The sequence below is a fragment of the Eumetopias jubatus genome, unplaced genomic scaffold (assembly GCF_037043125.1).
Source record: "Eumetopias jubatus isolate StellerSeaLion01/CBP00866 unplaced genomic scaffold, mEumJub1_p1.0 scaffold_1, whole genome shotgun sequence".
NCBI lineage: Eukaryota > Metazoa > Chordata > Mammalia > Carnivora > Otariidae > Eumetopias > Eumetopias jubatus.
In genome coordinates, this window is record NW_028274807.1 from 188,006,237 (window position 1) to 188,020,535 (window position 14,299).

Genomic DNA, 14,299 nt, shown 5'->3' on the forward strand with positions numbered 1-14,299 from the left:
CAGCCTGAAAAACTCTTGGGAGTCCATGACATAGTTCCATCTGCACCACCAAAATCCTCCTGGACAAATTTTTATTGATTACACACTATATGCAAGAGGTATTGCCAATAACAAAAGATCCAATGACAATTAAAAACCACAGTCAAGGAAGGACACTTAGCAAAAGCATAAATTTGCTCAAAATACACTCCATTTCCTATAGTAATCCTTTGGAGACTTAGTAAGTGTGTTTGGATTTTAGCCTGTTTCAACTAATATTTTTTTACTGCTGGTCTCTATAATCATATAGAAGGTCACATGTGAGCTAACAAATGGTTTTCCTTCACAATAGAAATCTAAACAGAGCCTTATGTCATCACTCTAAATATTCTTTTCTGCTGCAGACATTTGCAGAGTCTCTCTTTAGTCATTATTCACACATACACATATATACATTATATACACACATATATGGTGTGAATTCAGATTAACATAACACAACGTGACAAAATAAAAAGCATTTTCTGTTCCTCAGAAAGAGTTGCTATAGGAATCAAATTGCAGCATATTTCATGCTAAAATATAATATATTTGGGCAACCTGAAGAATTTTCTCTTTTTTAGGTATTGCTTTCCATTTGGTCGACCTGAAGGTGCTTTAAAAGCTACTCTATCACTCTTGGAAAGGGTAAGAATGAAAGTAAAAGACAGATTACATAGATACAGACACGAACATAATCGTAATGAAATATTGTAGTTGAATGACCTAGTTTGTCATTTTTCAAGGCTTCGTTTACCATTCATCAAATACCAGAATAAATGCAAGGAAACTGCCAAAATTCTAGATATTTTGTCTCCAGACTCCCAAATAGTTAGCATATATTGAAGATATGTTCCTGGCCCTTCCCCGATTCATAGATGGGCTTTGCCATCCTAACTGTGCATTACAGTTCTGTGTTTTCTCTTTAACGATGGCTCTCAATCAATATTAAGTCACAAGGAGGCATTCACAACTCATTTTAAATTCGATCGATTTAAGAAATATAAATGAGTAACACATTTGGTTGAACCATCTTAATAATCATTTTTTTTTCCACCGAAAGGTTTTGATGAAAGATATCGTGACCCCAGTACCACAAGAGGAGGTAAAAACAGTCATCCGGAAATGTCTAGAGCAGGCTGCTTTAGTCAACTATACCCGGCTATCAGAATACGCTAAAATCGAAGGTAAGGCTCCCTTCTGCCCCCATTTTTTTTATTTAAATTTTGGTATGCCTCCCTGGGGAAGAAGAATCTGTCTTTTCTAATGGGCACCAGAAAAGAGTGGTCCATCTGAGTATGTTAAACTGAAACTTGAAAGCACTTGAAATGTGAACGCTTCCTTGGCTGTGGCCAAATAAATGAATGAAGAACAGGGGCGTAGGGAACAGTCTTTGTAGGGGAAGAATACTGAATATAGCATGTGATCAGATAACTAAGGTCCTCCTGAGAGTCTTTGTCGGCACTAAGTTTGCTCTGTGACTAATGTTTTCCTATGAAAGAGTTCTGTAGGATTGTTAACTTCTTTAAGTAGAGAAAAACAAAGCACTTTGGAGGTAGAACAAGCATGGAACGAAACAACATCAAGATTTTGCTTAACTCTTTCTTGCCCCTTGACAGTATCTTGTCTTTTGGTAACATTTCAAACTTGATGGCAGGTTAGTGTCCAGTTGTCTCTGATGGCTCCTGGTTTGCTTTAGATCTCATTCATTCTTGTTGCTCCAGACCTAGGATGGTTGTTACCACTGCCCTCTCAAGTTTTAGGGAAGCAGGCACTGATGACCAAGTAGTCACCCAAAAGACACTTTGATTAAACTCTACTTGAGAAGATATGGTTCTTTGGGACCTATTCATTTGCAAAGGTATTAATCACTTTTCATTGTTACCCTGTTGGCTGCTATAGGGTGATTTGAAAACCACACCCAACTTGACCAGTGGTGTAAGTGTATAAATGTGGAAGTTCTGTGTGCAAAACTCAATGTGTCCGCATTCTGGAATCTGATGTTCTCTCACATGTGAAACACTTGACTAAAACCAGCAAATGCCCATTGTCTGCCTTCAGGACTTGACTGGGGGAAAAAAAAAAAAGGTCTAACCAACCACCAAAACCCTATCACTTACCCTGCCGAAGTCCTTGTTTCCTTAGAGAATTAGGTTAAGATCATGTCAAATCGCAGTGTTCTGTACATTACATGTCCTCCCTCTCTCAATTTTGTCTGTCTGACAATGCAAATTGTGTACCAGTGGTAATGAATTCATTGCTATGCACCCAGGGAGAAACACTTAAGAATTGGGCACTAAAAGGATGTTTATCAACTCTTGACTTGGTAATGAGTGACAAAAATAGAGGAACAAGAAGATCATTAAAGGGCTATGTTAGCAAATCATTGTTCTAGCATTTACCTTCCCAGGACATAATGATTGGTTGTATTTGGTAAAGTCAACCAGGTACCTAATAATTCTAGGCAAGGCCAGAGATGGGATGGGATCAAGAAACGTTCGGTTGCCATGGCTGCTGCCTCGTAGGCCTTGGTCTAGCTATTACTAGTCTTTTGGTAAGATCTGCTCTCTTCTTTCAGATAAATATATCCAAAAACAAACTTTAAGATCTGTAAGTAAAAATGCATTCATTTCCAAAGTAGATCAGCTGATCTGTAATTTCCTTTTGTGCCTCAATTCTTCTTGGTTGTGTTAATTATCTTTTGCACTGTGACTTTTAGGTCTGGGGATTCTTTGAAGAAACCAATCTTTTTTTTTTTCCAACTCTCTTTTCAGAGAAGTACCTCATTCCACACTACCTGCTCTCTTCCGCTTCTCTCCTTCCTTGTCCGTGATTGGCTCAGCCACTTTGTGATGTTACCTCTGCAAAAGTGGCTGTGACACCAATTTCAAAGCATGCTGGGATTGTTAATTCAGACAACCCAACATCCTCTGGCTGCATGTATCAGGTTTTCTTTCATGAACATAGTCCACCGTAGGCTGAGACATTGCAGCTTTGAAGATATTACTACCAAACAACTTTCTTTTACAAGGTTCCAATCCTATGCTCAGAAAAGAAATCTTACATTTCTGCATTTGAGCCCCTCTGTGAGCACTAACAGCTTAGTCCCCTGAGAATTTTGGAAAGAAGTTGTAGTGATATTGCTGGAGACTATGTTTATGAAGAAATACCTCAAGAGCCTTAGATACTAAAGTCTGAAATCCTTAGTATCTTGGAGCCTTAAATCAATGAAATTCTGTTTCCCTTTACTCATGATGTTTTTGGTCATTGTACTCTTGCAAACAATTCTAAAGAGACGTGTAAAATCATGGTCACAATCTCTCTCGTGACTCACGGCATGCTGAATGGTTAATCCAGTAGATCTCCAATTTTGAAACTCCTTTTTCTTTTATCCTGTGTTTATCCCAAAATACTCTGTGGCTATTTTCCTTTGAGCTAATGTAACGTATTCCTCTAACCTATGACCTTTAACCTCTTTACCTCTGACCTAAGCCTCTTGCATGCCCAAATCCTCTTTTATAGGGAAAAAGAGAGAAATGTATGAGCATCCTGTCTTCTGCTTGGCCTCCCAAGTGATGGATTTAACCATTCGTGAGTACCTACCACCTCCTCGCCATGCTGTCTTCACTCTTTCTGTTTTCATTATTTCAAGAAAATCCAGATCCAAACCAACTCACTCTCCTTGCTTCAAGTTTTTTAGCATTGGCTTGTCTGTTGATTCTGTCTGTGAAACCCAGTGTGAGAAGTCCAGTCACTTTTTATCAGCCTAAAACAGGTTAGACAATTAAGCCATTTGTTTGTGGTAAACTCAGATTTGTCCGTAAGTTTTTCAGTTATTCTCTGTCTGTGACCTGAATGCATTTTTACTTTGCTTGTGTGTAACCCCAATTTGTAAAGTGCTTGTCACTGGTACACAATCAAAAGGTAGCCGCTAGGCCGGGAGCGATGCGTTAGGTGTCAGATAAAGGACAGTTGGGGCAAAATCATGCCTTCTTTACCATGTTTAAGATGTCAAACTATTTTGGGTATAAGATCACACAAGGTGGTCCATTCTCTGTAAAAATTAGATCTTATACGCCTCCTGTCTGTTCTCTTTCAAGCTGGGAAGCTTTTCCTTGTTCTCTCTGGAGATTTTGACTTGTCCTTGTCCTCTAAGCTCTGGCTAGAACATATGACTTAATTGTCACTTGGAGAGTTCGTGTATGTTTCATAGCTTGATTTCACATTAAACTTAATTTTACTAATTTTCTATTTGTGCAGCATTTTCCACCTCTGTGAAGGAGCCTTTTTTTGCTGGCCCCCACACTTCGGGGCGGTGGGAACCCAAGGGCAACCTTTTCCTTCCAATATCATGTATCACACATAAGTGGGGGGCATTTTGGTCCATTTGCTCATTAATCCTGCATATGTGTTCTTGTTTCTCTCTCTTCTCTCCTTGTTGTGCTCTCTCTTTCAAATAGAGAATCAAAAGGATGCAGGTGAACCAACTGTATATGCATTATAAACTATCAGGACTGTTGAGTTATATTGAGTTTCTGTTTTTGTTTTTGTTTTTAAGAGCTCCTTAACGTATGGACTCCCAAAGACTGATGTGGAGTTGCAATGATACTTAAGGAGTTAATTTGTGCTGTCTAACTATATCTCTTGCCCATTAGATGTTGACCTCTATAGAGCAGAATTTATGTAAAGGCATAAGCTTTGAAGGAACAGAACTCTGGTTTGCTGCGGAGCTTCATTTCATCTTCGGTTTCAGGATTCAGTGATTTGGCCTCATGTGCTTAAAAAAAAACAAAAGTTACAGAACCAAACTAACTCTTCCTCTTTGTTTTTCATTTATTTTTTCTGTTTTCTGCCCTAATGACAAGTTTGTGTTCTTTGATGAATGTTTATCAGCCAAGACAGAGAGAAGTTGTGTCCATGTTGTTCTTGTACGTATTGTGTGATGAGACAGGATGCACTCAGAGGGTGGCTGAGCACAGGCTGTTGCTGGAGTTTCATGAGAGGAAAGATCTTAGAGAGTTCTCTGGCTTTGGAAATTTTTTTCTTGTTTGGTCCCCAAACTTCTGAGCATATTTTGAGGAAAGCTTTAACTTAAAACTTTAATAAATACATGCTTTTGATCATTGTTTTTAAGTAAATCCTCAAAAGGTAATTAAACATATTTCATTTAATCAAAGTTGAATGCATTTCAGATCAATTCAGAAAGCAGTTTTGTGCACATGCCAAGCACCAAGCTAGCAAGAGGTATTTGAAGACTCACAAACCTATGTTCAAAACACATGAGCCTTTCTCTCCCTGAAAGAGAAGGTATTCATTCATTCATTCATTCATCCATCCGTCCATTCATCCATTCATTCATTTATTCATTCATTAGACAAGTGCTTAGTGGGAGCCTACCATATGCCAGGTACAGTTGTGAAAGCCAGGGACTAGTAAACAAGAGGGAAGTAGCTGTTAACCTTATGGAGCATATATGCAAATGGGTGTCTAAGTGTAAATTACAAATTCAGTACACGGTAACACCAATTGATAGAGTGATGTGTAAGAGTGCATTATCAGAAAACCATGGACGTTTCCACAAGGGTGGTGAGCTTGAATTCAGCTTGAAAGATAAATCAGAATCAGTGAAAGGGAGCTGAGATTGGAAAGTGGAAAGGTAACTTAGATAGAATATGTGCAAATGCATAAAACTGTATAGCTAATAGAAATAGTTAATTCTTCAAAAAATAGCTAATTCTTATTCAATGTGTATTATGTGCCAGGTATAAGTGCTTTATATGTATTAATTCATTTAATCCTCAAAACTCCTTATGAGGTAGATACTACTATTATTCACATTTTAGAGAGGAGCCATCTGAAGCACAGGTTAAAAACACACTCCTAGAAGAGTAAGTGGTAGAGCCAGAACCTGAGCCCAGACGGAGGCCACACTCTTAAGTACTCTGTAATTCAGTGTGATTGCAAGACAAGGTGCATTGATGGCAGTAATGGGTGCTGATGATGGCAATGCATGCAGGAGGTAAGGTCTCATATATGCCTTAATGATGGGGTTCAGAATGTATCTCATGGGCCAGAGGTTCTTAACCTGGAATCTATGCCAATGTTTGCATGCATATAGATTTTTCAAGGGACAAACTCCACAGGTCTCACTTCCAAAGGTGAAGGCTTTTTAAGCAAGGGAGTAGATTGGTAACTTACACTACAGAAAAATCATACTGTCCATACCATGATGGACAGAAAGAACTGGGTAGCAGAAAGAGAATAAAATAGACCTAAAAGGTTAAGGTCAAAGCAGAGATGGTTTGAAGCTTGGTATGTCCCAGACCTCTTCTAGGCAAAGCAGACCTAAATCACAATCATCATCGTAATTGCTTCTTCCCTGACCTTTAAATCTTTTTTTCTTACCCTCCCCCTCCCTCTTCAATTTTCTTAGGGGGAACAAAGCAAAAACACGCAGACAGGTGTGCAAAACCAACTGATGGAGGGGGCAGGGCACAGCTGGAGTCACCTGTGTAAATTGGGGTGGACAGCTACAGAGTTCTTTAGTCAGGCTGTGCTTCAAGAAGCTATGGGACTCGGCATATGGCATTTTGGTGGACTTATGTTTTCTGTCTGGTGGCATTATTAGAAATTAAATATTCTGTTTACTTACAGTATCTTAAAAATAAACGATGTAAAAGGCTGCTACTCTATGAAAGAAAAACTGTGACTCCTGCAAATGAATTCTATAATTTTAAATACATTTCGTTTAAACTGTCACACATTCTGAACCCAGTAAGCTCTGAGAAAGTCTACACTACTATTGCTGTTTTGCCTCAATTCTTGGCTAAATACTTGCATAATTTTCTGAGCATCATAAGGATTCTACTGGAACTTGAAATAAAACAATTTTTCCTTCACATACGCCAAGGAATTGTATGATTAGATAGATAGATAGGTAGATAGATAGATAGCCCACCTATGGGCCCAAGCACTATGCTGAGGACTTTACATGGAGGATTTAATTCAATCTGTACCTTAGTCCTATAAATAAGGCTTCATTATTGCCCCTTTTACAAATTCAGAGAGAATAAGTCACTTTCTCAAGAAGGATTTGAACCCAGATCTTTCTAAATTCAAACAACATCCCTTTTTGTTTCTTTCCACCGTGCAGCCTTTCCAACTTGGACAATATCCATTCATTCAGTGAATAAGTTCCAAAGTATCTACTCCAGGAAGAACACAAAAAACAAACAAACAAACAGAAACCAGAGCAGTCCTTTCGGGACCAGATCATTATCAAAATCCTTTCATTGGGAAGTCTTCTCGAGCAGCTGAGATTCTCTAAGATTGCCAAAGAACTGAGGACTTGTTTTTCTCTACAATTGACAGAAACTTGCTAGAGCAGGTCAAACACATCCAAAGGACTGCCAAGCAGATTCTGTAGTCAACACTTTGTAGCTTTTCCTATCTCCAGTCAAACTTCCCATAGGTCCAAGGTCCTGCACATATTCAGGAGCCCCCACCCCATGGCCCACCTTATCTTTCAGCCACAAGATAATGGCCACACCCATAATCCATTAGCTGGCATGAGTTTTCAGTATGACAGCTGATGATGTCCAGTTAGCATCCTTTATGTACAGCTCCAAGAAAACACTACTTCAGAACCAGCCTGAGCACTCAGGAATTGTTACACCAAAAACTTAAATCCCTATTTTGGGTCCAATGAGTTTTTTTTTAATTCTTTAAGCCTCATTTTTATTTTCTGTAAAAGGGGCTGATAATGGTTCCTCCCCCAAAGAGTTACTGGCAAGATTAAAATACATATTCCAAATAAAGCTTTTAGCACACTACCTGGCACATAGTAAATACTCATTATATATATTAGTTATTATCATTTATTTTATTTAAAAAGAAACTTCTAAATCCAGATGTGTAGTGTAGACATATTATTTGATTTCAGAAATAGAATATAAAACAATGCTTCTCAAAGTTCAATGGTCATACAAGTCCCTGAGGATCTTGGTAAAAACATAGATTCTGATTTGGTAGGTCTTGGGTGGGACCTGAAAAATCTGCATTTCTAACAAGCTCCCACATGATGCTGAAGCTACTGATCTAGGGATTGCAATTGGGATGTCAATGAAATCTAGGGGGAAGCTGATTTATTGTTTTATCATAAACTTCAAAATAAAACATTGCAATAAAGCTCTACATATATCTGTTAAATACCCACAAAGTTCCAGGAGCTCTGCCAGGCACCAGAGCAATGAGCAAAAGTAGCCATGGTCACTACCTGGGAGCTTATAATAAGGTAGAGAACACAAATGTAAAACAAGTAATTACATTCTGCTGACTATGATAAAGGGAAATGTAAGGTGCTGCAGGTAGGCAGCACAAGGAGATTTTACCTAAGCCAGGGTCTTTGAAGCATTCCCAAGAGGAGATGTCCTGGAAGTCGAGGGCTGATTCCCCAGGAAGAACTGTCTGGGGTATTCCTGTCCTCGTTGAAGTGTTTGCCTCTATTGACCATCCTTCCAAATGCCCCAAGATCCTGTGCCAGAGAGCTTGTGATCATATACATAAAAGCTTATTTGGGGACTTCATGGATATTTAATAATTAAAGCAGGATTCTTACTATAGCAAGTGACAAAAAAAGAAAACAAAAAACCTAAAACAAAACACTCAAAAAGCTTAAGCAAGAAAGGGGAATTTTTTCCCCTATGTAGCTAGGAAATGCATGGAGGAGCTGGACTCAGGGATAAAGAATTTTAGTGTGTTTTGATCTCTCCAACGGCTGGCAGCCTTCTTTAATGTGACTGGGAGTCACGATAGAGGGGTTGGGAACATGGCTATAGATGGCACCAGGCTTTTATCCTAGCAGACGACCCTAGAAGAATAAGAATTTTCCTTTCCAGGCAATTGTATAATATTTCAGAGAAGGGCCTCATTGGCCCAGCTTGAGTCACATGTTAATCCCTGAACCAATCATATCACCCATGATCAAGTGGGGTGCTGTAGTTGGCCTGGCTTGGCTCGTATGACTGCCCGTGTATTTGTGGAAGTTATTGCCTGACATTCCCACCAGAACCATGTGGAGTAGAGAGGCAATTCTCCTGAGGAAGGTTACTGTACATACATGAATAACAGATGTCCACTACTGTGTCCATCCAAAATTAAGTTTATTTCTCTTGAGTGCAACAGTTCAGTCTTAAGAGTAAAGCGTGATTTAGGGTACAAAGATACAAAACTAGAGAAGAAACATATTATAATAGCATTACTTCTTCCTTGCTGTTGCAATGTAATTTAAATAAAAAGTATTTTAAATGATCTTAAATCATTTTTAATTGCATCAAGACACCCGAAGTTGTTCTCTGATTTGGAAGTTTAAGTTATAATGTTTACTATTCAGTGATTTAGTTTAGTATATTTGTTAAGTAACCAGGGGCTTTTGGTAACAGATAAAGTTATTGTATAGCTATAAGCATATTGCCACTACAGAGTATTTGTTTTTCCGTGAAAGCACTGCATTGGGTAGAATCCACTGAGGATTTCCTTCCACCAATATTTGAGGACATGCCCCAGGGTCCTGCCAGGAACTTCTTTAGCCCCTAGAAATACAAAATTCATTGGGCATAGGTAGAACTGACATTGAATATGATATGCTATTTTTAAGGGCCATATGTGCTTAAGTAGAGGTATCAACAGAGGAGGTGGACCTTTGTTATAAAGGCACTCTTGTTGTGGCATATGAAGGTATAGCTCTTGTTATGAAGGGATCTCGTAAAGGCTTCTGAGCAGGGGTATGACAGGCTCAAATGTGTGCTTTACGAGGTCACTCTGGCTGCTACATAGACAATGAACTGCAGAGGAGGAAAGGGACTAAAGGCCGGCTGGCAGTCTTTAGCAACAGTTGAGGTGGAGATGATGAGATGAGTTGCATGTCTACCCCCTCAGCAAGAATGTGGGCACATGACCTAATACAGTGGAAGGAAAAACCAAGAGACATTTTGGAGATAGAAATAGATAGGCCATGCCACCCATGGCCTTATAGGGAAGAGACAAAGATGACTACCAGGAAAATAGTAGAGAAAACAACCCATGATTCATCCACATCTTTATTACCATATACTTTATACTGTGCTAGAGATGAAATCTCCTGAAAGGGAGTGATGAAGATGCAATGCATCAAGTGTATATAACGGATAACCTCACTGAAGAAATTATGCTGAATTGTAACCTTGCATTAAATGTATGGTCCAGTGAGCCATCATTTTAGAGAGGCAGGGTACTCTGGAAGGCCGACGTGGCAATCTACTTAGCTTTCTATTCCTACTCTAGCTCTTGTCCCCGCCCCCCCCCCCACTCCCAAATCGTAGCAAACTGCTACAGGCTAGTTATTTCCAGTGATAGCATAATACTAACACTGGCATCTTCAGCAACACATCAATAGGTTGGAAGTTGGTGTTAAGTGAGCTTTCCATCAACCATATCCATCTCTCATATGATATTTCAGGGACTGGCAATTCCCTCACTGGAAGCAGAGATGGTCAGGTTATTTAAGGGCTAATTGGAGTGTCTCTCGCTCCTGGATGCTTCTCTTCCTTGGCTTAGCTGAGCATGCAGAGGAATTCTCTTTTTGTTTTTTCTGCAGTCACATTTAACTCTCTCTCTGGAAGCCAAGCAGATTTAATTGTGTAAACATGAGCAATGGTAATTGGGTAAATGAAGTTGGAAACCAAGGTATGATGTTTTTGTTTTGCTCTGTGAGGAAAAAAAATAGGGAGCTTGTTTTTCTATGGTGGCAAACCTCACTGTCAGAATTCTGGACAGGCAGTTGGCAGGAGGGAATCCCTTCACGAATTTTCATCAAGACCCACTGAGCTGAAATATGTATCGGCTGCCTCATGGGTGGGTTCTGGATCAGCCCGGGGACACTTCATTGTTTTATACACCACCAGGTCAAGTGTTTCTCTACACACGCTCAGCTATCTGGGTGAGAATGAGTAAGAAGTTGCCATGAGAATTGCATGCTCAGGTAACACACATTCACTGAAAGAGCCATGGGGATGCGTTACCAGAGATGTACCTAACTTACAGTACAGCTGTAAGTGGAAAACCAGATTTTAACAAATATATTAAAATACGGAATACTTTTTTATAAAGCATCAGTAGTTGTTTTCCTCTAAATAGCTTTAATTCAACACTGATTTTTCCAAATTCTACTTAGGCACAGTATTTTCCAAACAAAAGATTTAAATAAGAGGAGACTGGTAAATATTTTTTTTTAGTCCTACATTCAAAACACTGAGGTGGTCCCACAAGCAAAAGACCTCATCAACTTTCCCTTTCAATAGATGGTTTTGCCAGAATATTATATTTAGCCTTATTTCTTATATTTTTATCTCTGTTGCTAGAATTCCATTTCCTATAAGCCTGCAGTAAAATTCATTTTCCCAGTTGAAAATTCAAGCAAACCAAGAAGCAAACTTGGCAATGTAGTATGTCCCCCCTCACCATACAGATTGCTTTATAAATGAGGAACTATTAAAAAGGAGTAGGTCTAAGGTTAATGAGACACTCATTAAAGAGAGAGAATTGTAGAAGCTGATAGTGCTCTGTGTGTGTATTTAAGGAGAGGCTATTGTTACAGGATGTTTGCTGTGCTGATATCGTAAACCACATGACAGATGGGTCAAGTGCTGATTACAGTATTCTAACATTTGGAATAGCAAGTAACATATTTGATAAGCTGGCAAGTTTTTATATATGATTCAACCCACAATATAAAAGCCACGAGAATTCCAAATTGAAAATAATTAAATGAGCTGGAGACAATCAGATGCCACACATTTTTCCCCAAAATGACAGATTTTGACATGTTGAAATTCCACAAAGGGAGCAAGAATATTCCCTAGCTCACTTGAACTAATAATGGCCCTTCATCTGCTTTTGTAAAGCAATTAATTCCTGCCTTCTCACAGTGTTGGAGAGAACAGTAAACGTCTTTAGGCACCTTAGGCTTTACAGAGATCTATCCACGCATTGTTTTATTTGCTCTTATCATCAGCCCCGCAAGGTATGTAAAAAAAGATACTAATATTCTCGCTTCATAGCTGAGGAAACTGAAGCACAGAGAGGTTTAAGGAGAGGGTGGAAGGTACATGAGAAAGTTAAGTAGCATATTGAGGGTGAGAAGCCAGATCTTCCAGCTATGAATCCATCAAGTCTGATCACTGGGAAGAGGAAGCAGCTATTCACATAGAGGCGTTCTTCATTGAACAAAAGTGTATCTTCTTTCTGTCAATGATGCTGCCACCATCATTCATGTGTATCCATCTGGAGAAAGGCATCCAGTGTTTGCATTCAGCCTCTGAGCGTCTCGGTAGGGTGGTACGGGTGATGCTGGTAAGAGTCCCGTCCCTTGTCACACAATGTCATATCTCTGTAATACTGCAGTAATTCCAGGAAAGCAGCAGCCCTCCATCTGTGTTTTATCATTGTTGCTTGTTTTGTTGTTCTTTTCAGACTTTATCATCTTCCTGGTCACCTTTGTGAAAGTCACGTTGTTTCTTTCCTTTTTTTACTGTCTCTCCTCACCTCCCTGAGCAGCTCCCCCGCTACCTCCTGGGCCTCCTCCACCCACCCAAAAGCAGACCAGCATGTTATATCAGAGGCTCAAAGGCATGCCTAGGCCAAAACCAAGTACTGTAAACTTCTACCATTACTTTATTCAGCAGCTTTTTAGTTTAGTTTGCTTTTCTGTTCATTTTTCTTCTTGAAATTTTGTTTCGGTTTGGAACACGAAGCTGAGGCTCAGGCTCTCAAGTTTGACACTGTAGGTTTTGAGACAGTCGAAAGAGAGCATTTATTTCCAAATGTCCACATTTTTTTGTCTAGCTATGTCTGACATATGCAACATTTTCAAATTTCAATGTCAGCACAAAATAACATTGTTGTTGCATAACATTTTGCATGACGATTTTTTTTATATGTTATGAGCTTCAATTCTGTTGTATGAAATGTTTACTAAGTATACAGTAGTTACAGCTCCCCTTCTTCAGTGCTCCAGCTAGTATAAGATTGGGTGATAGGAATGTTGCAATACATTTCAAGACAGCAGAAGTGACAAAAAAAATATCATGTCTAAGCACAAATTTCTCCTTGACCTCTGATGGGGGGTGAGGGAAGGGAGGACGTGCTAGAGGATTTTGCACAATATTTTCTTTAAAGACAACATCTTAGAGAAGTTGTTTTTAGTACCATTTTTGCCACTTAGCTAGTCAGTTAGATATGCAAATGAAGAAGAAAACAGTGTCGTGTCTCAATAAAGTGGCTTGATCTATAGATAATGGTATTACAGCTAATTAATAGTAAATGAAAGTTTGCTACATGGGTTAATTGGAAGATCAAGCATCCTAGATTAAAGGATCCTAAACCTGCTTTTTATTTTATTGGTTGCGTGTTAAAGTAAAATTATAAAAGGTTTTATTAAACATACTGTTTGTATATATACATCAGGCATACACATATCTGTGTACATGTGCACACACTTAGAATGACTGCATGCACATATACACTTTATGTGTATCTATCAATATATATTGTAGTCAATCTAAGAGTACTGCATATTAAAACAAATCTTCAGGTGGTCCTAGCTTAAGCATCTTGGATTTCTCCAAACATAAAAATCATTCACATGAAAATACATAAAAACATTGGTGGGAATTACTTCATGTCTATATCATATGTCATGTACAGTAGAATTCCCCTAGATTTGGTGAGTATTCCATGCAAAGGACAATGTTCTTTATTCTTAAAGCTAGAGATTTCAAAGATGTGCCCCAAGTGGGATTTCCTGCAGATTTGTATTAATGTGCAGGCTTGTCTGGTTACTAGAAAATGTATGTAAGTGTGTGATGTGTGTATGTAGGTGTATGTGTCGAATGGGTAATAAGCATAGGATGAGGAATTTGCAAATTGGTGTGTAAATGTGAATACCAACTAATAAAAAATAGTAGCTTATGCATATTTACTATCAAAATGCAAATACTTCATTCTACACATATTACTCAAACATATATACACAGTATGTTTGTAGAAATGCCTGAAAGTCTACTGATGAAATTATGATAGCCCATTTATGAAATTATACACAGACCAGGTACCCCAAACGCATAGAAGTCAATCTTCTCACTCATTCTCTCTCCACATATTTATTGCTCCAGACCAGGCAATGAGCCCTTGACCCTAAACTCTGCACATTTCCTTCCTCTGAGTGTTGGATATTCCCCACCTGATC

General features: G+C 38.8%; 1 protein-coding gene across 15 annotated transcripts in view; it reads left to right on the forward strand.

Moving 5' to 3' along the window:
* The window catches only part of CADPS (calcium dependent secretion activator), a 470,398-nt gene that overhangs the window by 355,524 nt on the left and 100,575 nt on the right, over positions 1 to 14,299 (forward strand). For 6 of the 15 annotated variants that reach the window (XM_088021921.1, XM_088021901.1, XM_088021915.1 and 3 more), the window contains 4 exons: positions 603 to 666; positions 1,082 to 1,205; positions 3,541 to 3,609; positions 4,479 to 4,496. In XM_088021921.1, coding sequence (XP_087878047.1) covers positions 603 to 666; positions 1,082 to 1,205; positions 3,541 to 3,609; positions 4,479 to 4,496 — 275 coding nt within the window. Of the gene's footprint in view, positions 1 to 602; positions 667 to 1,081; positions 1,206 to 3,540; positions 3,610 to 4,478; positions 4,497 to 12,609; positions 12,703 to 14,299 lie in introns of all 15 variants that reach the window. The other 9 variants (XM_088021929.1, XM_028110401.2, XM_088021937.1 and 6 more) reach the window with 4 other exon arrangements.